This window comes from Larus michahellis, chromosome 1, assembly GCF_964199755.1.
Source record: "Larus michahellis chromosome 1, bLarMic1.1, whole genome shotgun sequence".
NCBI lineage: Eukaryota > Metazoa > Chordata > Aves > Charadriiformes > Laridae > Larus > Larus michahellis.
The window spans coordinates 150,964,186-150,991,056 of NC_133896.1; the positions used below are offsets into that span (position 1 = coordinate 150,964,186).

Below are 26,871 nucleotides of genomic sequence, written 5' to 3' on the forward strand. Positions count from 1 at the left end.
CCAAAATCTGATGCAATAACAGTTACAATGTCTCTCAGAATTGTCCCTCTGAAGTCCTTTTTGAGATTAAAATCTTGGTAGGAAGAAAGACTCTTTCAGGACATGCAGTAACCATAATATACAGTATGCTAGCCTCCAACTCACCAAACCCAACTGATTCACCACCATGAAAAACATTTCAGAAGCTTTATAATAAAAAACAAACTTACAGCATCCTTCTCAGGGTTACACACTTTCACCCAGAGGATATGGTCCAGAAGCCAATCAATAGGTTTCTCCTTATAAAACATAAATATGAACTCTACAATAAGAGTGATATCTGGAGACTGGAACATTTTACCTGTGATGACATGAAGAATAACTGGAGTTATTTTAGATTAAAGATTGTCTTTTGAAATCAGTGAGACAATATCTGTTAAGTTTGTGCCAAGACAAGAAACGTTAGCAGTGAACAACTTGAAATCTCAATGTCAAAAGCTCTATACCTTTCAGCTATGAAAAACTAAATAAAACAACTATTCAAATAAGAACTCATTGTAATATATCTTGGTGCTATCAAAACATTCAATGTATACTACAACACACTCTCCTTAAGAACAGAAATTGTCAGTCTGCAAAAATAGAGACAGAAAAGTTATGGATTCGTGTCTATTATTCTTCATGCCACCTGTAAGCTTCAAGCATCTGAGACAAGGAGTTGTTGCAAGTGTTATCTGCCCAGTCACACAATTTCAGCTTTTGCTGAAAAAAAAGCAGAGATTTTTTTTCTCTAGATCCACCAACTCCAGATCCTTCTGTATAGAAAATCAAAGAGAAAGAAGGAAGCTACTAGAACATAACCAGAGAAAATGTAACTTAAAAAAAAAGAGACATCACATAACAGCAACCAGAGTTTTTTCTGAAATGCATAGACCATCAGCAAACTCATACTGAGGGCATTTCCAACTAGCCACACTCAAAGCAGTCAGCTGCCTAGTAGAAAGTCTAAGTCCCTCCCACAAACAAAAAATGTAGAACTTCTTTGCTAAGTACTACTGTGGCTTTGGGGCTTCCAAGAGAGCATACTGCTTGGTCAAGTACAGATAGACTTCTGGGTGGCACTGTGCTACAGGATTCTTGGGAACCCTGCAAACTGTGAGGCTTAAAGGAGGCCTTGGCAAAAGAAGGAAACTTGGTGTTGTTGAAGTCTATTTAATATCAACAAGAGCAACTATTTACATGGTCATGGAATACACTTCACTGCCAGTACAGGTGTCTGAAGAGAACGGTGGTCACACTGGGCTATTTTGTAAAACTAAATGCAGCACTTATGAAAGGTGCCTTGTATGAAGACACTGCTGCCACAAGCAACACGTAACTGTGAGTGGGGCAGTTCAAGGCTGAAGACAAGTGCTTATTGACTGGGATTGAGTGCCAATTAAACTCCCAAAGGCAATTCCAGATTTGAGGACAGATTCACAAAACATCATCAGGCTTGCAGATGAAGTCTGCCTGTACTTTGCTAGGCTGCAATGGAGGAGGCAAGGGAGAAAAACATTACATGACAATGAATCTCTCAGGAGGACATCACTGAAGTGATTCAGTTCTGCAGATGGTGCTGAGATGTGGGCAGTGCTGATTTAGACAGGGCTGGGCTCTTAGGGCATATGTGCATTAATGGATCAGAGTCCAATAGAAGCTCTTCTTTAATGTTTTCTGCCTGTCCACACTTGGGGATTTTGTACAACACACTAACACACAGCACTTAGACATGTAAAATATTTTTCTCCCACTTGTAATCTATGAGGCCTTCATAGGCATTTAAAATAAGTTCCACAAGTAGTAGAGGTCCTAATATTTTATCCTTCAACATCTAGGAAGAATAGCTGGAGTAGACATTAAAAACAGCTTCCCCTCTGAGGTGGCAAAAACACTTCCCACACTCATCAGAAAATGGGATTTGGTTCTCACCTACAAGAGGACAAAATTCTTTGGAAAGTCCACTAAGGAGCTGTATAGACTAGTCTGCATGACAAACAAATAGGGAACAAAGTTTTGTATGAAGTTAAAAACTATCAGCAGAATAGCATGCTACTTGAGCAGGTGGCTGAGTGGACATGAAGAAACAGTACAAGAAGCCTACCTTATTTAGCCATTGTCGTGGTTTAGCCTCAGATGGCAACAAAGAACCACGTGCCGCTCGCACGTGCCTTCCTAACACAGGAAGGATCGTAAGAAAAGGCAAGACTCTTGGGTTGGGACAAAAGCAGTTTAACAGAACAGCAAAGGGAACAGGCAAACAACAACAACACGGACAGGGGAATATACAAACGCGATTACGGGACCGCCGCTCCCCGCCGCTCGCCGACCGGCCGGACCCGGGACGCCCCAGCCCGCTTTTAAGCAGCAAGTTCCTGCCCCCTCCCCCGGCAGCTCAGGGTGGGCGTGGCTCACATGGCATGGAATACCAGGAAAAGTTAACCCTATCCCCACCGGAACCAGGACAGCCATTAAGGAGGATGTTCATGTTTATATAAAACAGAAGAAAGGATACAGATGAAGTATCACCCTGAACCAGTACTACACAAAAGATAAGAAGTTATCTAAACCGATTAGGAACATACATTTCCACTATGAATATACATGTGGACTATCACTTAGAGCCAGACATTCAGCATTCGGTTACTTCTCTTTCTTTTGAGGCCCACTGAATTTTGTAATTCATAGAAGATTATTGCAAGGTAGCATAAAAAAAAAAAAAAACAAAAAACAAAACCAAACCACCAAAGGGCAGGGAGTTCAAATTCCTGTTGTAATAGGGATGGAAAATTTCTCTACTGAAACAGGTGACTGAGCCTGGCATATTATAGAATATCTCAGAGTAGATATAGAATGTCATGTTGTTAGCTTACATACATTAGCAACAATGGTATTTTTAAGGGAAAGCAGGGGCCCTCTTATGTGTGCTCTGACATTGCCAGGTATCAGACTCTTACATATGGAGATTTGCTCTGAGAATGCCAGTATCTTGAATTGCAAGATCCTTTATTTTCTCAAAAACAGGATACATACTTAGGAGACCACCTAAAGGGCGTCATCCTTTCCAGAAAACAGGTCTAATGCAATCTCATTCCCTTATGACTTGTATGAAATTGGATAAGAACATAGCCAATGAAATAATACTTGTTTTGGAATTCTGAGATGGGTTTGGGGGGGTCTGAGTGAGGCAACATCATGATGCAGTGCAATAAATACGGAAGAAGCATCTGACAAAAGTCCCAATTATTTCATCTGTTGGAATGATGCTATATTCATAAAGCATATCATTCACACAGTAGGTTGGAGAAGTAAACACAGTAAGACATTAACTGGTCTGACATTGCTAAATCAAAGATATACCTTACAAAACCCTTGAATTCGGCTGCTTATAAAGCAAAAACATTGACATTACTTGTACATGCTTGTTGCAATGAGGTCCTCAAATAGGCATCTCCACTTGAAAATACTCTAAAATTTGAAGCTAAATACAGGAAAACTGCAAAGCTTATTTCTTTAAAGACGTAAGAAAGATGATTTTTATTAGTATATTGATACTATTTACACGCTATATTGTTGTCATATTGTTTAACATTATTTGTGGAAGTAAATATTTAAAAATGGGTAGGAAACAATCGTATGAGTTGTACAATGTTGTGTAAAACATTCATGCAGAATAACAGCTCTTTCAGCTTGTCACATTTCCAACTAAATGGGCTCCCAATTTTCCTGGTGATTCATCTCTGCCTACTGCTTTCAATAGCACGGGGCAGGAGAAAAGAAAAACATGAGAAACCCTAATGAAACATCAGCTCAAAAATGGGACTAATCAGATGATTCTGGGATGTTTATGGAACTGAAACCATCATTTCTAGATGACACCTACTGAGGTAGTCTGTCAGTCACACCTGCTTCCATAGGAAGTGGACCTTTCCAAGTGGTGAGAGAGATGCGCGATACCACGTGACTTGGAAGACAAAACCATCCCCACGTTATTGCTCCAATCTCAACGGAAGCAGTCTGACTGAAGAGACAGTATATCCTCTTCCAGTAGGCATGCACAGTCATGCTGCTTTGGAATCCTTTTCTTCTACCCAAGGACCACACCGTACAATTTTTCCTTTGACTAGCTCATCTTATGAGGAACACAAGGATTACAGTCTTCAGCTGTCATCCACAGTGAAAAGACACTCACAGCCCATACCACTTATAACCTGAACACTAAGGTACAGGGTCCTTACTTACAATTAAATAAACAGAGAACAAGACTGAAGGTAAGAGTAAGAATTTACTCTTTTCCCTAATTTAAGTTATTCTAATTATACCTAAAATAGAAACAGGACATCAACAAACAAATTATTTACTTCCATATGGTAAACTTGTCCAGGCACAGATGCACTTTATTCTGGGCCTAGACTGGCATACTAATATCAACCATGCAGTCAACCACCTCTGACTTGGGGAATAATCCAGCTAATATGGTGATGTCACAGGGTCTACCAGGAAAAAAACCCAAAGAAAGACAAAGGAAAAAAACCTCTGATGCATCCAACTGCAACTAGTCAGCATACGGTAGGTAAGCATCAGCTGGCTATACCTGCACTAGCATCTTCAGACCCAACATTACTCACAGACCCAACTCTCTACATTATATTGTCCAACACCATGGAAGGGTTCAACAGCACTGGGAAAGCCTTCTCACTGTAATTCTTAATGATCACTGGAGCTAAGATGAACAGGCAACACCCTGCTCTTGAGAAAAGCCATGTTCTCGCTTCAGTAACCAAGGACAGACATCCACATAGCACTTGCTGAAATGCTGTCACCACCTTCCACACCCAGCTTGGCACAGCCTTCCCCTAGCTCCTTGCCTTTCAGTATAACACAGCATCCCTCATCTATCACTTCTGTTTCAGGACATCACAGTAGTACTGCCATGGATCAACATCCCCCTTTCCTCCCCTAGAACATTCTTCCTCCAACAGCTCAAAAAACAGGCCTCTGCAGTGAAGCACCTGATGAAACAGGTCTTCAAAGCTCTGGACCCCTGACTGTCCACAGCTACTTCTTGTGATGGAAAGCAGCCCAGTACATCTCCTACTCCACAGATTTGACACCACAGCTCCTCTGAATGAGCGAGGGTAGCAGCATGAGCCTGGCTTCCCTAGGGCATAGCCATAGCCCAAGAACAAGCAGCAGCATTTGCCAAGGTCCTGCAGTCCTGTGGCCTCCCATGCAGCTGCAGGTGAGGAAAGTGCTGTAAGCCATAGTGCCACTGAAACGCCATCCAAATCCAGCCTACAGATTGCCCACTGGCCATCCCCAACATGCAGTCAAAAATCATCAAGCCAAAGAGACCTCAGCAAGAACTGTAGTCAACACACACTGCATCAAACCAAAGACAATGTGAAAGAATTGAAGCAATGGCTCATCTTGCACCGTGCTCATGCACTTGGTACGGTGCATGAGAACAGACATAAATCAAGGAGACTCTGCTGACAAAATTTCAGAGGTTTCAGATTCTGTGTGCGTACAGCCTACCCTTGGAAAGAAACTTCAAAATCCAAAAAAATTAAGACTCAAAAGTAAAATCTTGATCCATAAATTCCTAGAGATTTACAAAATGTGGAAGACTTTCTCCATATTACTTATCTATATTGATAAAAGTGAGAGCCGGGACTGAAAAAAAAAATATTGTGGAATATCTCCTTCTATTTTTTGTGCCCTGCCAAGAATTCTATCTGATTTTCAGTCCATTTAAATGTTATCCTTAGTGAACTATTCTGCCCTCTCAGTAGATGGCAAGTACAATACACACACAAAATGAAAAACTTTATTTTCTATAGTTCTCTGAACTACAAATATCTGAATCATTCATCTGCATTCTTCTGCATAAGCATTGTGTTAAATGTATGCAGTCTACAGCAACAATAATTTTATACCTACAAGCTCATATTCTAACTATAGTTGAAGTAGTTCAATATTTTCCCTGTTAATGATATGCAAATTACTGGCATTAAAACCAGAACATCTTTGAAGTTATTTAAATCTCAAATATTTCACTTGATCTACTCTTCCTCAAGCTTCAACTATGTGGACAGTTTGAGCAAAACTGTAATCAGAACAATAAAATAATTGTTAATTAATCATGTTAACAATAATAATTGTTAATTAATTAAAGTTAAAATAATCAGAATAACAGGCCTTAAAACATCAGGGCACAGTAAGATTCAGAGGAACTGTATAAGACAACCAAAAGGCTGATTTCAGGCTGCTCCATTAAAAGTTAGTGACAGCTGACATTATAGCCACAGCACAGAGTGTTGTAGATCCTCTGGAAAACACTTCAGCTCACAGGCAGTCTGAAGACAAATCAATATTTCTCCTAAAAAGCTAGTAGGACTTTCCCAGGTTGTGTCAGGGACCACAGCACAAACCAGAATTCAGAAGAGTAAAAGATGCATCTCCTTCCACAGAGCTTCTGAGAGAAACAGCATACATCTCACCCATTATTTATTAGATACCTGACAGCACTTCAGACTGTGCTTTCAGTATCAAAAAAACCCCAAAGAAAGCAACTTCTCTCTGTGACAGAGGTGACAGAATTCTGTAATCCTGCTGTCAGCCGAAATAGCTGCATTTGCCACTTTCTCATGTAGTACTTGCATAAATTAGATTTTCAGTTCAGAAATACACTATGACAAAAAACATTTTTACCTCAGAACTTGCAAGCTGATCAAGGTTTCCAATAGCTTACAGCGAATCAGCCACACCTCTTTTTTAAAGATTATTTCTAAATCAGTAGCATCTAGGCAATTCAGTGCTCTTTCTCTCTTGGACATCTACACATAAAACTCATCCTCAGTTACAAACAACTAACTTTTAGTAATGAGGATAGCTATGGAGAAGAGCAAATTACCATAGTATCAGTCTGCATCAAGATCCACAAAGGGATAGTAGAGATGAGGCAAATCTAGATTACTTGCATAAAATCTCTATGCAATATATGGTTATAGTACAACAATGTGTCTCAAAGTCAGAAGTTTTAGTCACTTTCATGAATACTAATTTTTCTTTCAAAACATAAAAGCAGGATAAGTAGTTAAATTGGGAGAAAAAAATCTGATTTAATTTTCTAGGTAGAAAAGCAAAATGAAGATGTGTAGCCATAGCTAAATGCATCTGAAATTCTATTTATATCATCTAATTAAAAGGAGGCAAGCAAATACGATACAAGGAACAAAGAACAGGGACGCAAGCAGCAGGAGCCAACAGCTAAATTTAACTGTAAGTATTTTCAGAGCCTACACTGAAAAAAAAAAGTATATAGACAGGATAGAAAAACAACTTTAAAATATTTTTCAACAGTTGGCAGATGATTAAGCCAAATCTCACGATTAAGAAAAATATACCTACCCCTTCTGGTTTAGACACTATGCCCTCTATAGCAGCACTGAGAACAGAAAGGGGTGTGAAATACACAAATAGTAAGTGATCTGAAATACATCTCCATGCGGTAGACAGTGCACGTCCTAAACTGTAAGTTGGTTTTACACCCATTTTGACATGTCAGTCTTACAAAACTGCAATTTGTGAGTACTCTTTACTATTTAATTAAGCAAATGTAGAATGAATGTAAGTTACTTCTATAGCCCAGAAACTTCATACAGAATTTACATTTAAAGTGCAATTAGGACTGGAGCTAAAACTCTAAATGCAACGAAGCCCACAATTTCAGTTTAACTGTTCAAAAGTAGAAACAAAGCCTAATCAGATGACGGTAATCAACCAGTCTCTGCAGCCACAGAATCACAGAGAGCTGCAAGGGGTTCCCCAACAGAAGAAACAAGTCTACTTAGGGCAAAAGCTCCAACAAATTCTTTAAATGCTTCTTTCTCGATGATAGGCAGCTCTGTTTCCTGTTCCTCCCTTTCACTTCTGAGGCCACAAAACCAGTGCCATAACTATTTCAGCAACAGTGCATCTCTGTTGGTAGCCCAAGGCAACCAAGCAGATCAGTTATGTAGTGTCCAGATAGATAAGGAGAATTCCCTCTGCCCATTTAATCTCTTCTCCATTGTTTCTGTAGGTTAGACCAACAGGCAAACATACAAAGGACCATTTTGTACCCTAGCATAGCATGTTTAGGAGATAACTACTATTTTCCTTCCTACTTGGTGAATGTCCGAGACCCTGAAAGTCAGGGGAACTATTGCCTCAGCAGCACACCTGATGCTGAGCTGGAAACAAGATAGTACTTGCCATTTACACAGTGCCAACCTCCTCAGTTCCGCCAATCTAGATGAATCTCCACTGTTTGCAACCATTACGGGTCACTGAGCTAAAATTGAAGCCTTTTTCTGCAAAGTAGATCCAAAGTAAAAACAAGAGAACAAGAATTTCCAAGAGAATGACAGAACTCGGGACTGAGCTTTATTTGTTACATGTAGGATTTTCTTCCTGTTCTGAGCTCAACTTACAGCCTTTGCATTGGAATAATCTGTGTTGTCTGCATACAGGAATCTCCACAGTCTGATTTAGCTTTTCATTTTTCCTCACATATCTCCAGCTTATCACTTTTAAACAGATCATGACGCATCACTGCAGTGATGAAATAACTTTTCTTAGTTTGTAAAAATCCCTTCGAGACATCTTTTTAATTGCTTTTCTGTTAAGTCTAGTACCTCTCAATAAAAACCTATTAGTGTAAGAGCAAATAGCCATGAAGCAATTTCAACAACAACTGGCAATCAATCCACAACAGCCCGGGATGCTGCATTAGCTTCTCTCACTGTTGTTCATTGCAAATGATAGACAGACTCCAACTAGACCTAAGAAGGAGCAGACTGTCATAACTTCTCCTTGATGGAATAGAAAGGTAGAGATAGAACAAGCTTTGCAACCAAGACAAACAGGTGCCTGCTGATTCTTAGAAATTTTGGCACAAACACCAATGAAGTTGTTTTGGGTAGACTTAGTGATCACACTTTGTTCTTTTACTTCTGTCAGTTGTCTTTTAATGACATTTTTGTTTTAATGGCAGCTAAATTCAAAATAAGTCATTGCTTGCAGTTTGACTGTTAATATTTCTATAAATTAATTAACTTTCAGTTTTAAAAATGCCCTCTATTCCAACAGTTTGAGTTTGCCTCAGTCATATAAGAGTATATGAAACAACTGAAAAAAAAAATCAAACCCATGAGTTAAACTAGAGTTCCTAAAAACGTCAATTAATTTCTACTTCTTGGTTCATTCCCAGTACAAAGAAGATAGCTTTGAAATCAGACCACTATTAATTCACAGACTCTGAGGATGAATGTGTTCTAAACTGAACATTTTCTTACCAATGAAACCCAGCTGAGAAAATTCTAGAATCATCCAATCTTCAGAAGCGAGCTGAAGTGCAAAATTTTTTATTGTGCTGAAATAATTCTGCTTGACAACGATGTCATCTTCAAGCTAGAGGAAAGTAGCAGTGATATCAACATAAATAAAAAAAAAGTACCAGCAATGCAATAGGAAAAAGTACAGCTAGGAAATACTGATTTACAACATATTGCTAACACATAGCCATATATTTCTAATACAAGTGCTGCTATAAAACCTAGATGCTATAGCCAAGAATAACTATTGTAGGGATCACAGTCTGTCTATTTGTGGAGAACTAATCCAGAATCTTTCTGTAGGAAGAATCCACAAATGTATCTCAACTTACTACTTCAGAACTTTGCTTTTCTAGCTTCTCTCTTCAGAGGAAAATCATCCACAAAATAATGTTAGACTAAGTGACATCATCAGTAGAACAAGTAGAATATATGCATTATTTGTACACAAACGTGACTCTTTACTCACACACCTAACGGCACTGAAAGAATTTCTCCTCTGAGATAAGAAGCTAAGAGACACGTTGTCTGCAGAGATGGGATTCATTTCACCTGGCTTTAGCTGTCCAACAGAAGAACAGGTGCATGGTCCAAACTAGCCATCTAGTCCAGGCAGCAGAACTACCAAGATGTGTCCCTTTAAGTCATACTAAGTACAGGCCACTGCTTTAAGGATCCTGCTTCTTCTGTCCTTTCTCCCAGTGCATTCATGCTCTCCTCCTTGTGCTGGCACTAATATTTGTGTGACTGCCTGATTTCAAAAAGACTGTCTCATGTAATTGGCTGTGCAGCTTCCAGGAGAGCTTTCTAATTCAGTATCCTCCACAACTTCCTCATATACCACAGCCTCCATACTTAATGCCCTCCTTCAACTATGGAATCAAGTTATCTCTTTTCTGTATAGGTCCTTCTATGGTGTGTCCAACAGTATAATTTCTGGAGATCCATTTGAAAACTTGTGTCAAAACAAAGAAGAGAAATTTACCTGAATGTAATAAACCCCCTTCTTCTGGGCATACATCATAAGAAAACAATAATCCAAGTTTTGTTTTGTTCTCCATCTGAAATTAAATGTTTAAGGATTATGAAAAAAGTTATTTCAATACATGCTGGCAGTGCAAAGTAAATCTCACTATGAAGAATGACACATATTAGTGAAATGTCAGGATGGCTGCTTTTGGCATTGTTCCCTCAGGAAATCCTCTGTCTGAAAAAAAGGAACAAACTTTTGCCTTATGCTTTAATACAGGCATAAAACTGGTTTAACTTGCATCTGATTTTGTGAAAACTACCTGACATTTCACTAAAAATACATGTGCACTTTAAATTGTAATTCAGACAGAATTACTGGGTTTTACACTGTATTTCAGGAAGAAAAACAGTAAACAAAAAAGTCTACCTACAGCAAAAAAGTGTATCAAGTCTCAGTTCTCCTCCCAAAATTTAACACTAAATGAATTCAACCAAGCATGGCATTAGGCTCTGATCATGCACAGAACAGCATGCAGATAGGAGTGAGATGGATTCACAGAGCACTTTTAGCATCCCCACACTTTCAAGAATTACAGTAAGAAAACATTTCAAGAATTCGCATCCCACTTGCCGTTTCATAAACAACAGAAGTGTAGGTGTGGGAGGAGATGGGAAAAGATCTGGGAGAATAAACTAACCTCACTCTCTCTTTTGAGTCTCCAAATGTCTCTTTCAAGTTTGTCAAGTCAGGATAGTAAGTTGCAGGAGGGGCTATTACTTCCACCAAGCCAGAACTGATCTCTGTAGAAAACCTGTAAATAGAAATATCCTAAAGTCACATGAAAGATTCTGAGTTCTGTAGACTTCCTCCTTGGTTTTCTGTTGGTACAGTTATTATGTGTGGTTACAACAATGACTTACGCAAATGAGCCATGTTAAATAAAAGTATATAAAAAAAAATTTTGTTTTCCTTAGCTTTGTCTTCAGAGCAGTATAGCCTCTTGCCCAGTAATTCAGAATTCTAACTAGATTCTAAACACTTCTTTTGCCTTTCTTTTTTCAGAACATAGTGATCCCTCCCACCCCCGACCATAGTTTTCTCTGAACATATGGAATACAAAGCCCTAACATAGATGTAAAATTTCCATTCATGTTCAACAAATCCTGCCTGTGTTGTACCAAATAATTTGATCTCATTTATTGTTTTACAATTTAACTGACTGAATCACTGCCCCTTAATTTGTCATCTATTACTTTGTTGTTTGAAAATCCAAACACCAAAGAATGCATGAGATGTATGATCTCATATTTCCAGAATACTGATTTAGGAAAAAACGAAAAAGCAAACCCACCACTAAGCTAAGAAGTCCCCCATTAAAACTACAACTTACTCTTTTTCCAGGCTTGCAACAACACTGTTAACATAATCAAGATCAGTCTGGAAAAAAAAAACAAACACAAAAAATAACACACTTAACAGTTTTGGAGTTATACTTGAAAAGAACCCAGTAAAATAAGCATTGGAAATAGCTGTACTTGAAAATCAGTTTCAGCATGTAAAATATTTGAGTAATATAGGAACACGTCATACACATAACTATATTTTATGTCTAATGGGAGAATAAACAATTTTTTTTCGTAAACAGAAGGGAATAATATCTACCTTGTATCCGCTTTTAACAGATAGTTCTAATCCAACTGTTGGTATTTTCTTGCAACTTCTCACGCTCTTAATGACAAAATGATCACTGAGTGTTTGTGGAGGAAGAACTTCATATTATTGTTAGATAATAATGAAAACATATATTAAAATATTATCAAGGAAAGCCTTCTGGAAAACAGGGCATTGAACACACTCTTCTTCCAAAAATATATCTCCTAAACTCTGCATTTAAAGTGTGAATGCCCCAACCACCAGACAGCAATGAACATGGTGTTTCCCTGACTGGGGTTGATTTTTTGCATTGGAGATTAAACTTGAAGGACTATCAATGCTATAAATCACACAGTTCGTAAAGATACACTGTTTCCAAAAATGACTTGTTGGTTAAAATATAAATTGTGACATTCTGGAAAAGTCTAGATCACCTAGCTTGCCAGAACTGGCGATTACTCAACCTATTCACTTGCTCGTAAACATGCATTGCAGAAAAAGAGAGTTTGTGAATTCATAAAGGTGACTGAAAATCCTAAACTTAGTTATACTTAATCTAATAACTTGACATGCTATTTATCAGTCTTCAAAAGAAAATTTACACTCTATAAATCAACTCAGACTCTGGTGGCTCATGAGGATTCTGCAGAAATAGCTGCCTTTGAAATGCTGGAAACAAAGGAACAGTTCATACTTTTTCTGATGAATTTGTAATGCAGATTACCATTAAAGGATTATACACATGAAGTATAAATCCCTCCCAAGCATTTCTATAGAAGGACTAATCTTGTTTGATAAAGGTGCTTACCCTTTGATCTTAAAAAAAAATCACCATTCCTATTTTTAAAGATTTATTTTTATAAAATCCAACATAATGCCAGTGACGCACACTTTTCCAAAAAGGACAACAGTGGGTTTCTTCCAAAAGCAGAATCTAAATACTACAAGAACATGTGAGTAGAAAGCATTTGTCATAAGTTTTCTCATACATGTTTTCTTCATAAGTGCTATGCAATCACAATAGCTTCATATTCAAGAGATGTAGCCTGTATACTTCCCACCTCATATTGTAATCTGTGCTGCTGTCACACAAAGTCAAGACGGTCTGGTCTAGCTGCACTGAACACAAGACACAGCAAATATCACTGCTGGCTTAGTAGGTAGTCTTCCTTACGAATCAACAATCGCTGCATCGGCATAGTGCAAAAGGAGATGCCACTTTTAGAATTAAAAAAAACCCCACTGAGATTAAAAGATTTTACACCATTTTTCACATGAGCAAATGCATTAAAAACTTGACCCTACCATTTTTTCTTGTATTGTGTTCAAGTGGAAAGGTTGTTTGGTTTTTTGTTGGTTTGTTTGTTTGGGTATTTTTTTTGGTGGGCGGGGAAGGGCCAGGGGTGGCTTCTGTGAAAAGCTGCAAGAAGCTTCCCCTACATTCGATAGAGACAATGACAGCTGGCTCCAACATGGACCCAACCACTGGCCATGGCCAAGACAATCAGCAACAGTGATAGTGCCTCTGGGATAATATATTTAAGAAGGGGAAAAAGTTGCTGCGCAACAGCAACTGCAGCCAAAGAAGAGAGGGAGAATATGTGAGAGAAACCACTCTGCAGACTCCAATGTCAGTGAAGAAGAGGGAGGAGGTACTCCAGGTGTGGGAGCAGAGATTCCCCTGCAGCCCATGGTGAAGACCATGGTGAGGCAGACTGTCCCCCTCCAGCCCATGGAGGCTAACAGTGGAACAGATATCCACCTGCAGCCCATGGAGGACCCCATGCTGGAGCAGGTGGATGCAGCTACAATGAACTTAAATCTGTTTCATGGTATCAGTGCTCCCTGCAACTATTGAAAGGAAATTTCACTGGTGATCCCAACCAAAGCAGCACAATCTGTAAGACAACAGCTATGAATTAATGAAGACCACAGCTACCAAATCAGAAGGCAATAACAAAGCCAGAATTTTTCCTTAATAAAACTATTCAGGTTGAAGATTAAATAATCCCTAGGAGTTGGGACCCAAGAAAAACAAGCAAAAAAAGTATGTTTTTAGAACTAATCATTTTGAAGCAATTAAATGCAAAATTGTGATAGGCCACAACCAAAGAGTTAACAGTGCCAGCCACAAAGATGCATCTTATCAATGAATCACACGGAGCCTTACAAACAAGTTTGTCCTGTTAGGTGGATCTCTGTGAACTAATGAGAGGCATATGTAGGGGTGTTTTTTTCCAATAATCAGCAGTTCAAATCTTTCCGCCTGTCCTTTCTTCCTAATCATATGAAATTACTGATCTCAGAGAAAGCAAGAAACACTTGCAGCAAGACATCCTCCTTTTTTCATTCATACCAGATCAGATCAAAGATTGAGCCCCACTCACCATCTGGCTTCCAGCAGTGGCAGCCATAAACAGATACATAGCAAAGAATAAGAACAAGACAAACATACACAATACTCCCTCCTGTGACCATCCATGCTCTGACTATCTTCAGTTCAGGTTACTTCCTGAGACAGATGTGATTTTCTGTATTTAATATTCCTCAGTAGACTCTTCTTCAAGATACCTCGCCAGTATCCCCTTAAGCCTGTCTAAACTTTCAGCATGAAAAGATTTTAGCTTATGAGATCTATGGAGTTTCAAAAGCCTGTGAACATGGCAACATCTAAGGTTTAACTCCTTGCATCAGCAATTTTGATGAGACACACACATATAGACTGCTTTGATGAATCTCTCTAAAAGAAAACTGAGAGTCCATTGTGGAACAATCTAAAGTTTCAGACTGTCAGTGAAATAAGTTTTTAAGTTTCCTCAGGTTTTGTAAGATGCTGCCCTACAATTCTCTAAAGTACCTTCTCTAGTTTAGGTGAGGCTGCATTTCAGATTTGCAATTATTCTAATGTTTGTCTGAACAAACATTGTTATTCATAACAAACACACAAAGAACCAGAGGAGAAATGAACTTTCCAATCTTTTTTATTGATTTTTATGAGTGAGCATGTGCATAGCAAAGTAGTAGAATGTATTAGGTAGCAGACAAAACAAGACGTTAGAAAGTTCCTATTAAAAGCTGTCAGACAAAAACAGGATTCCTAGTTTTAAGAATCAACTCTTTTGTACTGTTAAATTGTACCTACTCCATACCTTCAAGAACGACAGAAGGTGGACTGTTTCTCAAAATGTAAGGAAGACCATGGCATTTTAGGCTGAAGGTCTATCTACTGTCTTTGCCAGTAGCAGATGCACAGGGGAAAAAAAAAAAAAGAAAAAGATGCAATCACAGGGTATCTTGAGTTGAAAGGGACCCATAAGGATCATCGAGTCCACCTCCCTCCTCCTTGCAGGACTGTGTAAAACCAAACCAAACCATGTGACTAAGTGGATTGTCCAGATGCTCCTTCAACTCTGACAGGTGTGGTGCCATGACCACTGCCCTAGGGAGCCTGTTCCAGTGACTGACAACCCTCCCTGTGAAGAACTTTTTCCCAATGTCCAACCTGAACTTCCCCTGATGCTGCTTCATTTCATTTCCTCATGTCCTATCGCCAGTCACCAGAGAGAGATTAGCACCCCACCTCCACTGCCTGCCTTGAGGAAGACGTAGACTGCAATGAAATCACCCCTCAGCCTTCTTTTCTCCAAGCTGAACAAGCCAAGTGACCTCAGCTGTTCCTTGTAAGTTTTGACCTCAAGACCTTTCACCATCTTGGTCACCTTCCTCTGGACACGCTCTAACAGTTTGATGTCCTTCTTATACTGAGGCACACAAAACTGCACACAGTACTTAAGGTGGGGCCGCCCCAGTGCGGTGTAGAGTGCAATAAACAGGGTATGTACAGAACGAACCTTCTTTCTCTTCATATACCTCCCAGTTCTCAGTAATCAACAGTTTATAATTCCTAGGCCTGACTGGTATCCATACCATTATATTCAATAGCTCTTCCTGCATCTGGACTTTGTGAATTTGCGTGATTCATTTCAAAACCCATTTACTCACTTGTATTTCACAATATCCAGTAGTAACAAGGTCCACAATTTAGCTATGTACCAAATGAAAAATATTCTCTTTGTTTTAGATTTTGCCTCAATTTTATTTAGCAGCACCTGGATTGCATCTGTATCACCATGTGAAACTGAGAATCGGTTCTATCCACGGATGTAAAATCTAAATGTGTCCAAACAGGGCTGGAGCCAGGCTGACATACAGGCAGAGCAAGCACACACACACTTTGCATCAGACCATACAAGACATGGTCTTGTACTCTAGCAGTACCAAAACGACATGGCACTGCTAGAAGAAACAAAAATAGCCTTGAAGTTCAGACATCTAAATCCCATTGGAAAAGTGGGATTCCTGCCCCCACTTTTATTTTGTGCCTCACCCCTCCTGCAACAACTTATCTAGTGATACTGGATACATTACAAATTTAAGTTTTTCTTAGTTTGCCACTAAGCATTACTAAATTCCCACGACTTGTCCACCTGATACTATCAGAAGTGCTAAACACTGGACTATGTCAATATAAAGTGCTACAGCTGCCATGAAAACTTAGACTATACGCTTTAACATTCGCACCTGGCTAGTGAAAAACTTCATTTTCACATTAGATTCTCCAAAGGGGGTGAAAAAAAACAAAACTAAAATCGCAAAAAAGTACAACATGATGGAATGCCATGATGCAGCACACAAGCAACATAACTGTAGCATTTTCTTGTTCTGGAAATTTTACTTGCAACCTTAGCTTTTTTAAAAGTTATAATTTTCAAGTTGCATATTGAAACACTGCAGAATGTACAAGTTTTCAGCAGCTGACTCTGCTTTGAGCAGGGGGGTTGAACTAAATGATCTTCTAGAGGTCCCTTCTAATTTCAGTGATTCTTTGAATCTCAGATCTTGCCTTAACAGACCAAACTTCTGTTTGGATTAAATTTCTATTTCAGTTGTCAAAAAGAGTCAGTTTTAGGAAGAGAAGTGCAAATAGAAGCAAAGATGGCACTAAAATTCCAAAGAGATATTTTTTTTTTCCCCCACAAGGAAAGGAAATTAAGATGCAGAATATCAAAATACTACAAATTCAAGAAGAGAAGCTGCAGGGAAAAAGGGAGGAAATTCAGACATTAACTGTATAGTACCTTCTAAACAATGTGGTTTATCCAGGCTGTTAGATTATCCAGGTCTTAATTCTTAAATGAAATCTAATATAAGTCAGTCTTAACTTATTCAAGAACATCTTCCAAAAAAAGAAAAAAATCCGTGGGAAACAATCATGCTAATCTGCAAAGCATGGGCATTTCATTGCTTACTAATTTCTACAATTTTATCTGATCTTTCATGTAGAATTCCTGTAGAATGGGGGTGGAATAATTTTACAGTGTATTTTAAATAACAACAAACAATGCAAAATTGAACAGCCTCCATAAAAGGCAAAGCAAACATATATTTGCCTTGAAATGGTGAATATATTTGAATGAATATAATTATCTATATACAAGTCATTAAAATTCACATAGGAAAAAGCAGCCACTAAAGTGGCATTTGAACCTATTTTTGGATATTTATGCAGTGAAGAAAAAGCCTTAAGGAATAAAAGTGCAGCAGTGGCTTCCAGTGGTTGCAATAGCGTATGGATATAAATAAAACCTGGGGAAAGAGGTAGTATCTGTTATAGTTCAACAAATGCATCTGAAAAAAAATTATTATTTTCAGGAATACAGTGTCTGAGGCAGCAAGTTCAGGGAATACATATATACATGGAATATAAGAACAAGACGCAAAGCAAAAAACAGGAATGCAGAATACTGTCATAACATAGCCCGCTAATGTTACATAAGCACAATGTACCTTCTGTGTCCTACATGAGCTAATGACTTCATTCCTCTCTTACTGGAAGTCCCCACTCTATCACACAGGTAAGAGATATCTTTCTCTCTCCAATCATTTCCATGATTAACCTGATTCAGTTCAGGACAGTGTTTCGCAACGCAGAGCCTTTGGCAGCAACAGCAGGAATACAAGCACACTCTTGTATCACTCCACTCTCATTTCTCCCTACGCTTGTGTCCTGCATGTCAGCCCCTCAATCGTGAGGGAATAAATCCATATGGATTGTGTTGTGAACCACAGCACCACATCAGAGAGCAAGTTAGCTTTTAAGAAGGCCAGCCAGAACAAAAATATCAAGGGACTCCTCAAAACAGGACATTTGGATGCAAGGTATGTTAGTGTCATACAGCATTCTACTAGTTTTGTGCATATTACAGATGAAGCCCGGTTTGTAGAGTCTGAAAGAAAGTAGTATATGGGGCCTGGCAACCTGGAGAAACTGTCTTCTCCTTGGGTAAGGCTGTAAATTGTTGAAAAGGTCTAGATTGTTTTTTTGAAGATAGTTGCTATGTACAGTCAAAAGTACCTTTCTATGGTATGTGTTACTCATAATGAGGAAAAATTCCGTCTGTCCTCCAAATCTTTAGGCCAAGGCAGACCACAATAGCAAAATTTGATAGTGCTGTCCAAAACTTAAAGTGTCAATTCAGTCAATCATCCAGGTATGAAGTCATCTGCTACAATGCTTCTGAAATAAGATTATTATTGTTACTCTCCATCTCATAAACACACTAGACATTACCGAAGAGATCAGACACAATTCCATCCACTAACAGTGATGCTCCCTTACCAGACGCATCAGATAGATACTGTGGCCCAGGTGCATCTCAGAAGGTATCTTACAGATAGAGAAGGATTTCAGTCAATCTTAAGAAAAGAGCAGAACCCTGAATTTTATCTTTGTGCTGGGATACTAAATTTGTCTCAGGTACACGGAAGTTTTCAAATCCTGTCAAGGATCTTCTCTGAGATCCAAAAAAGATTTTTAATCACTGGTTTAATCCCTTATAAAAGCTTTGCTAGGCACTGCCATGAAAAGGAGTGTAAAATGACACGAGGTTCCCAGTATCAGCAGTCCATACTCTTTGGGTACCAAAGCTTAGGTGCCAAAGAAGCGGGGATTGTAGTAGCAGCTTAAATATCTCAAATTCTCACTGACAGGCCAAACTACCCTTCCAGATATAAGAGTTAGCAGCATATCCAGAAGCTGTGTTCATTCGGATCAGTTTTGAGTGAGATGCCCAAAACAAAGGCTATCATCTGTGTAGGCTTTTAAAATTACCTGGTGAAGATAATGTATCATTTGGCACAACAGCCTTTTCTAGATTTGATTTTTTTAAAATACATATATTACATACATACATATGTATATGCTAAGATCTATTGGTCTGTTTCCAACTCGAGATCTTTTGAGGACTAGGAATACACTCTCCAATGCATCTCCAGGAAAGGGAGGCTCTCAAGTTTTCAACAATTAGCAGAAAGAATGGAACACCTCTTTAGCCAGGATGATACTAATACATCTGTGTTGAGACCAAGAGGCACAAAACACTCCTTTGTTTTCTATCAAGAGATCTGTTGATCAAAGGGATCTATAATTCAGGCCCAGAGCAAGAAGAGGTGAAAATATGGGCTCATTTATTTTGCTGGAGAAGTTTTCCATATTACACTCCAATGTTAACACATCCAAAAGAGATTCAGCAAGGTTTGACCCAGTATTTGCACTCAGTGCTTAATTTGCTAAGGCTTTGCTCATACCAGCCCACAGGATGGTACCTTGCTGGGTGCTTGTGTCACACTGACCCAACCAGTATAGACACTTTTCCAAACAAATAAAACAGAAAGAAGATTCTCCACAGAAGAAGGACAGATAAAACACTATTGAAGATCAACATCTTTTAATTTAGCAGCCACTGTTTACATAGAGATGACATGGTGACAGTAAAAGATATTCAAGATATGTAGGTTTCTCTAAGCAGAAGTGCATTGTATGCACATGAAGCAATAGAGTAAGATTTGAATAAGCAATACGCAAGAAAGTAACATATGGACTAGTGCTCCAAGAACAAATGGCTGGTCAATTATTGCCTGGTCAGATGTAATCAGTAGCGAACAGAATCAGCAAAATGCTTTTGCATAGCTGTAGTGTCTTCTGATTCTTACTGAAATTATTTGTCTTCCTGATATTTTTGGTCAAATCAAGGTCTTTCCAGTATACACTGATTACTGTTTGTACAAAAGATTGTGCTAAGTGCAGTCACTGATTAATGAAGTGGACTGACAATAATTTGTGATATATTTAGAACAAGCCTAAGATGCATTTTCTTCATGGTAGATGAGATCTCCTCACAAGAAAAAAAATAAAATTGTTTAGACACCAGAAAAGTATGTTAATTTCTCTCATATTCAGTAGTGTGTGTGAAAATATATATGTCTGCTGTTTGATGATGTAAAGTACTTCAAAACCATGTTTCCTATGTTAATTACAAACCTATTTAATAAAAATACTAGACAACCATTTTAATCTGAAGTTCATAGCTTCTTAAATCTAGAGCCTATAGTTTATTCTGAAAGCAAGTTCTCACGCAGAACGGGTTTATGAGATTCGAATTGCTTGCTTCAAGTCATCTGATAAGCCTATGAACTAGCTACATAGTGAAGGGGAATGAAAAGATTTTTAAGTACAGAGGCATAATGAATCATGCCTATTTATTAGTCATCCTAATGAATACCTGCAAATTATTCTGTAATAAAGTTATTTTAACAAATTGGAGAATACAGACATGTGTCAGTGGGACAACTGCAGTTTACTGTCAAGCAATTCATTTAAATTGGTGATTAGATATCACATCAGCTGAGATATTTTAAAATTCCTTGAACTTCCAGTATGGAAGTCTACTGTGTATAATTACATTACTGAGAAATATCCATACAGTAAGTAAATATGCAGATCTCTGTTTAATAACCATAATGCATCTGTGTTTACCAGCTCATCTATTTACACTGTTCATGCTGTTTGAAGGCAGACATTAGCCTTAATTTTCAACTTGTTTTCTAGTAAAATAGTCAACTTTACAAGAGAGGAATGAGATTGATCTGCTAAAAAAAATAAAACAGCAGGATTAAAAGCTTTTTAGGGCGCTTAGCACAAAGAGATTACAGTCCACTACTGGCTTCTGGCAATACTTCTTAAACACTGTCAACTTGATTTCTCAAGTAAAGTCAGCAAGAAAATACTAAAGTCTTTTTAAAATACCATTTTTCATTTAATTATCTCATAAAAACATTTCTGTAAAGTCTTGCACTTTTTTTTTTGTTGGTACAAGCTATAGACAAAGCTCAGATAGTAATTTTCAGCTTATTAACAAAATTACCTAACCTCACACTATGCCCATTTCTTGCTGTACTTAAACGGCACTGGAGTTGAGCGGAGGTCATTTTCCTAATTTGATTTCCACTAAGTCATAGACAAAGCAATCAAACTGTCCAACTGAACACTGTTTGAATTAATCCACTAAAAAGATATGAACTTAAAATATCCACACCGTCCAGAAAAATAAAATCAGTAACAATCTGTGCCTAACATCTCAAGCTGCAGCACTCGTTTGAGCAAGGACTAAGCAGTAGCATGAAGAGAATGGGAAGAATCCTTGCTACAACCCCAGAGTACCTTAGCCATTATTTTGATGTTGAAGGAATAAAGTAATTAGCATATCTCTGTCACTACGTATAAGCATCAAAAGATCTGCAAAATAACCAGTCCACTGAATCCACGTTCACTATTCCCTTCATAAATAGAAAAAGCTGGGCTCTTCAGGATCATTTCTCTGAGAAACACAAGACTGACACTGTCTCCTTTTTATGGAATCTGTCTACATCTCAATTTCCTGGAATTCCTGAAAGGAGTGGTACTTGAAATTAAAGGCAGGTTAGAAACTGTTTAAAAATATTTGATTACCTCTCCTATGAAGACAACCATAACACAATCCAGTTTTTCTTCAGGGGATAGCTTATCAATAAGAGAGTGGAGAGTTTCTGTAAGGTAAGACTTGACTTTTCTTTTCACCGTAGGTATTCCCATTACAATGGAAACTGAAATCAAACAAACCAGAAATGTACTTTCAGTGATTTCATACACAAGATAGAAATAAAAAAATCTTATCTCATAATAAAGCATTGCTTAAGAAATCCAAGTAGTTAAAAGATGGAGTTAACAGTAATTTAAAATAGTTTAAAAATACACCACCCATCATCAGGAGCATGATTAACATACAGCAAATACAGCAAACAAAAAAAAGAGTAATCCTAGACATGTCAGACTATTGCATATGTAATAATCAACAACCATGGTATTAATCAGATAAGGTGCACCAGGGCTCATAGAGTGATTAAACTCCCTAACTTGGTTTTATTTTCAAATTGGCATAACCATTCTTCACAACCCAAGTATTTAACTTCTCAGAAATCATCTTTTAAAATGACACTGCTGAAAAAAACCTCTATTGCTTTCCTTGCACCTGATTTGGGTTCTTCTAGAAAAACAAGTCCAGGCCATCAGGACAAATTTCCAGGCAATCCTGGAAATCCTTTCTTAGTCTTTCTTCTGCACCCCACCCCATATCAGGGACTGGCTACCTACTGGGAACACAGCAGACAGCAACAGGAACACAGTAAAAGGATAAAGCAGACTTCATGAAGCCAACATCAGCATTCTAAGCCATCTGTGTGAAATGATTTACCACATCATGAATATATAAAATCAAACAACTTTTTAAAAAGGTTGTTCATCCTTCCTTATAGAGCCTGTTTTGCCTAGCAACTACACATTAAGAACCTCTGAATTTAAAAAAAAAAAAACACAAAACACTCAAAAAGCACAGCGACAAGGAAAGGGGAAGATGGGAAAAATATTTTTAACTCAGAATTTCCTCCCTCTTTTTAATTAAGCCTGATTCCAATTTCTATTTTGTCATTTCAAACTTCTGTCATATATTCTCAATGGGATATAATACAGCATTCACTTAAAACAATAAAAGGAATATGAGCCTTTTTCTTCCTGAATAACAACATTGAAATAAATGGTGTTTATAGTCAGAAAAATAACACTAAAGGTTGAGTCCACATATTTGTCTCACAGGCATGTCTTCTGTTAAAAGAAGGAGCAATCAAACTTACTGAAGTAACAAAAAAAAAAGTATAGGCCAGGAGTAACAAATGCTTCTTTCAAAAGCAAGGAGGGGGAGAAAATTAAAAAGTGAGAAGCCTAATGGAGAATGACACAAACCATTCAAGTCAGATGGCACACAGAGAAACCAGGATTCATTGGTGGAGCCTTCAAGCTTAGATACACACACGCTTTGAGGTCTATCAGCTTGGTTGGGCTTCATGCTATTTGTTTTCTAGAGCTCCAAGAGTGGGATTCCATGGAGCTATCCTAATGACCAATGCTCAGAATTTGTGAAGATTAAGAAAAGAGGGGGTCAACAGTATTGCAGCATAACACTGATTTTTGCCCCCCCTTCAACAAGTGTCCAAATTTTATTGAAGCAATAATATCTGATTATCCTAGTTCTCCCAATTTTAAGTTATACTTTGAAATATATTGTTCAAAAAAACCAGAAACTCTAAGCTAATTATATCCGTATCAACTCTAAACTAATTATATCCATGCATGGTTGCCCCACAAACCTGAAAAGCCAAAGGGATGTGTCCATTAGCAGTTCAGAATCTGTAATGTTTGAGCTTTGTTCCCTTTTACTTAGTTACAAAAAAATAATGCTCCTTAATGTGTACCTTAACATGGCATGGGCTATGACTGAGATTATGCAGGAAAGAGCAAAGCTGAAGCCAAACTCCTTTCATCTTGCATTCAGTGCGAATTCTAAGAGATATCAATATCACACAAGTTAAATGATATGTCCTTGATCTACCAAGCAATGCAGTAAATTACATTACTAAAACGAGAAAGTTCTACAGATATAAAACATAAAATAAGCATCACATGAGCATACCTCCTGTCCTTCCAAGGCCAACCTGCACAGAAGGTTGAAGGCTTCCTTCATTTTTCAACAAATGAGGCAAATGGTAATAGATATTTGGCACTTGAAGAGATTTTCTACTTGTTAGCTCTTTTAGCAATTTCAGTGTCTCATCTGTAAACATAGATGAAATCAGTAATGGAGAAAACAAATAATATGAAGTTTTATGGAGTGGTAAAAAGTACAAAATTCCAAGCTTGGTCTTAACTGAAAAACAGAACAAACAATGCCTTTTACTGAGGCATTATATCTTGTGTATAAAGGACATCTTTGCTCATTTTAATTTTTTAAATAAATGATGGCAAAGATTATTTTCCACCTTGTAGGAACAACCTTGCTACAGATAGAGTTAATACTTAGCTGATCACATAAGACTTAGCGTGTAATCACAGAAGTAAAGAATGCCCCATGTATTTAGGGGTTTGGGGTGGGTTTTGTTTGGGTGGGTTTTTTCCCCCCAATAAATCAAAATGGGAGGCTTATTTACCCAGATTATTTTTTACTTACACTTACAGAGCTCATCACCACATAGTGATGCTACTGCAAATAACTTTTCAAAGCTACAAAATACATATTGGAATACACTGCATATACAGATACAAAACAAAAATAGGATTAAATATACAATTGAGATTTTCAGTATTTCTGCAATAAAATAAATGCTAACATGAATTTAATTTAGTCCATTAAAGTATACTTAAAATAATTCTTGCTCTTTCTAGAAACTGCCTCTCAGGATCTCCAGGTGGCTCTCAAAGGTGCAAATAACAGTTTTTAAATTCCCCTGCTGTGCATGTTGATTTTCTTACATCAAGTGTGAAAACAACTCTTATTTCAAAAAACAAATATGATAGCATATGGACCCTTCAAAAATTATGGGCTTTATAATATCAACTTAAGTAAAAAAAACCTGTACTCAAGGTTTTGAAGATAAAATTGAATTGTGAAGAAGTGAGAAAAGTAATGCTGTAAGTGTCATTCCTCTCAGATTCTGAGCAGAGCTTCTAAGCTGATAGAAGGGTTTTGTTATGGGTTTTGGTTTGATTGGGGTTTTTAAAAATGTTTATTTTTGGTGAAATTAAATTCCTAACAACTTATAATCTTGAAAAAAAGCTTTGTAAACAGATGTTATAAATAGAGACGCTTATTTTGATCGATTCCAGTACAGGAACATTTTACTTCTCCTCCTAACACTTCCTTTAGCTTCAACTGCCAAAGCCGGACTAAGAATTCTGTCAAAGAGTGACAACTCTTTGTATGAATGAATAATGGTCTACATAAAACAATCTGGAATTCTTTCAGCTTCAAAGACAGCAAATACTACAGAGTATTATGTATACTTAAGTGCATTAAACTTAAAAAATAATAATAATAATAATAATCTAAGTTCTGAGCACAAAAGCTCAGGAATTCAGACTTCAGTTGACCACCCCTCATGGCTCCATATGGAACAAAGAGGATGTCCCAGTTGGGATCCAGACACAGTAGAATGTTGAAAATGTGAATTGGTAACTTCAGTTGCATCAGAAGAGACTAACTCCCTATAGCTATATTGTCTATAAGCAAGCTAACTCAATTTTAGAAATAAATGTGGTAATAACTTAATAATAAATCCAGTATCAAAAATTACTTGACTTCCTCTATTGTTGTTCACTTTAACAGCAAAAACATACACACAGAAGAGGAAGACAAGAGTCACGGTCTATGTTAAATGTAACCTTTACCCACACCATTCCCAAAGATTCAGGGAGCTATAGAGATCTGGTTGGATAGGCCATTAGTGTCAGACAGAGCAATTCATCATTAATATCAGCACTGAGGGCCTGTAATTATAATAACCACCCCCCCACAAAAAAAATTATAGAAAATAGTAACCCATAGCAAAAATGCAAGTAGACAACAAGATTCAAAAAGTTTGATCCAGTTTTTTGATTTGCAAAACTCTTTTCCTCATTAGGCCAATACAGTGAAATTTCTGCAACCTACAGAATCAGACCTCTCACAGAAAGTTTGTATTTATTTGGTATTCATTTTCCATCTAGAAAAAACAGAGTGACTAAAGCAATAATAGTGTGATTTTAAAAAGTTAGTTTCAATAATCTGGTCAGTAGTGCAAAGACATTCTCAAATATTGACAAATGCAGCTGTCAGTAAACTTGAGCATCAGCCTCCAAAATGGGTAAAAACTTAAAGATTTTACCAATTTACCATTTAATTGCTAGTTATTAAGAAGGACGTTATTTGTACATTTTACAAAATCATAACCAATACATTAGCACTTAAGGTTTTACATCTTCCAGCTGACTTTTCAAGATATTTTAATTGCTTCAAGTTCATCCATTTCTTCCGTTTGCTCACCTTTCCCCTCAAGCTCTACTTTAAAAGTGATGTAAATTATTGTGAAAATATATTCACTATGTTAAATAAGTAACCAGAAGTTCCAAACTTTTGGAGCTATGTGTGGAATAAGTATTCAGTCCCTAAAGTCATGAGCATGAAGAGCAAGTGGATCATTAAGAATAGAAATTGGAAAAAACAAAAGCCAAAAAAATCCCCACCAGATATACCATCTTACACTTTCTTTATTTGCACTGCTGAACAGTTTTATTTGGCTTTCTTGGTACTAATTTCTTATTCCATAGTAATAAGAAAAGATATTAGTAGTGCAGAGTTATAAAAAAAATAGCTCAATCACAGTATGTACCTGAAAAATTATTCATTGCATTCTTACTCCCATTTGTTTCTGCTACTGCACGCCTGAACTGCTCCAAGATAGCATTCAGCTCAGAAGAGCGTTGCAGAGTGCGATGCTCAGCTATACGAAGACGTTCCTTCAAAGCATGAAATTCCCGTTGATATGCAATCAACTTTTCTAGAGAGAAAAAAAGATGATCCTAGTTATTTTTGGAAACAAACACTT

General features: G+C 37.6%; 1 protein-coding gene across 2 annotated transcripts in view; it reads right to left on the bottom strand.

The window, feature by feature from the left end:
• The window catches only part of MGAT4A (alpha-1,3-mannosyl-glycoprotein 4-beta-N-acetylglucosaminyltransferase A), a 72,499-nt gene that overhangs the window by 19,019 nt on the left and 26,609 nt on the right, over positions 1 to 26,871 (bottom strand). For both annotated transcript variants that reach the window (XM_074608793.1, XM_074608801.1), the window contains exons 3-10: positions 26,656 to 26,823; positions 23,925 to 24,065; positions 21,872 to 22,005; positions 11,762 to 11,808; positions 11,069 to 11,182; positions 10,384 to 10,459; positions 9,360 to 9,474; positions 210 to 340 (exon numbers count right to left, since the gene is read on the bottom strand). In XM_074608793.1, coding sequence (XP_074464894.1) covers positions 210 to 340; positions 9,360 to 9,474; positions 10,384 to 10,459; positions 11,069 to 11,182; positions 11,762 to 11,808; positions 21,872 to 22,005; positions 23,925 to 24,065; positions 26,656 to 26,823 — 926 coding nt within the window. The remainder of the gene's footprint in view (positions 1 to 209; positions 341 to 9,359; positions 9,475 to 10,383; positions 10,460 to 11,068; positions 11,183 to 11,761; positions 11,809 to 21,871; positions 22,006 to 23,924; positions 24,066 to 26,655; positions 26,824 to 26,871) is intronic.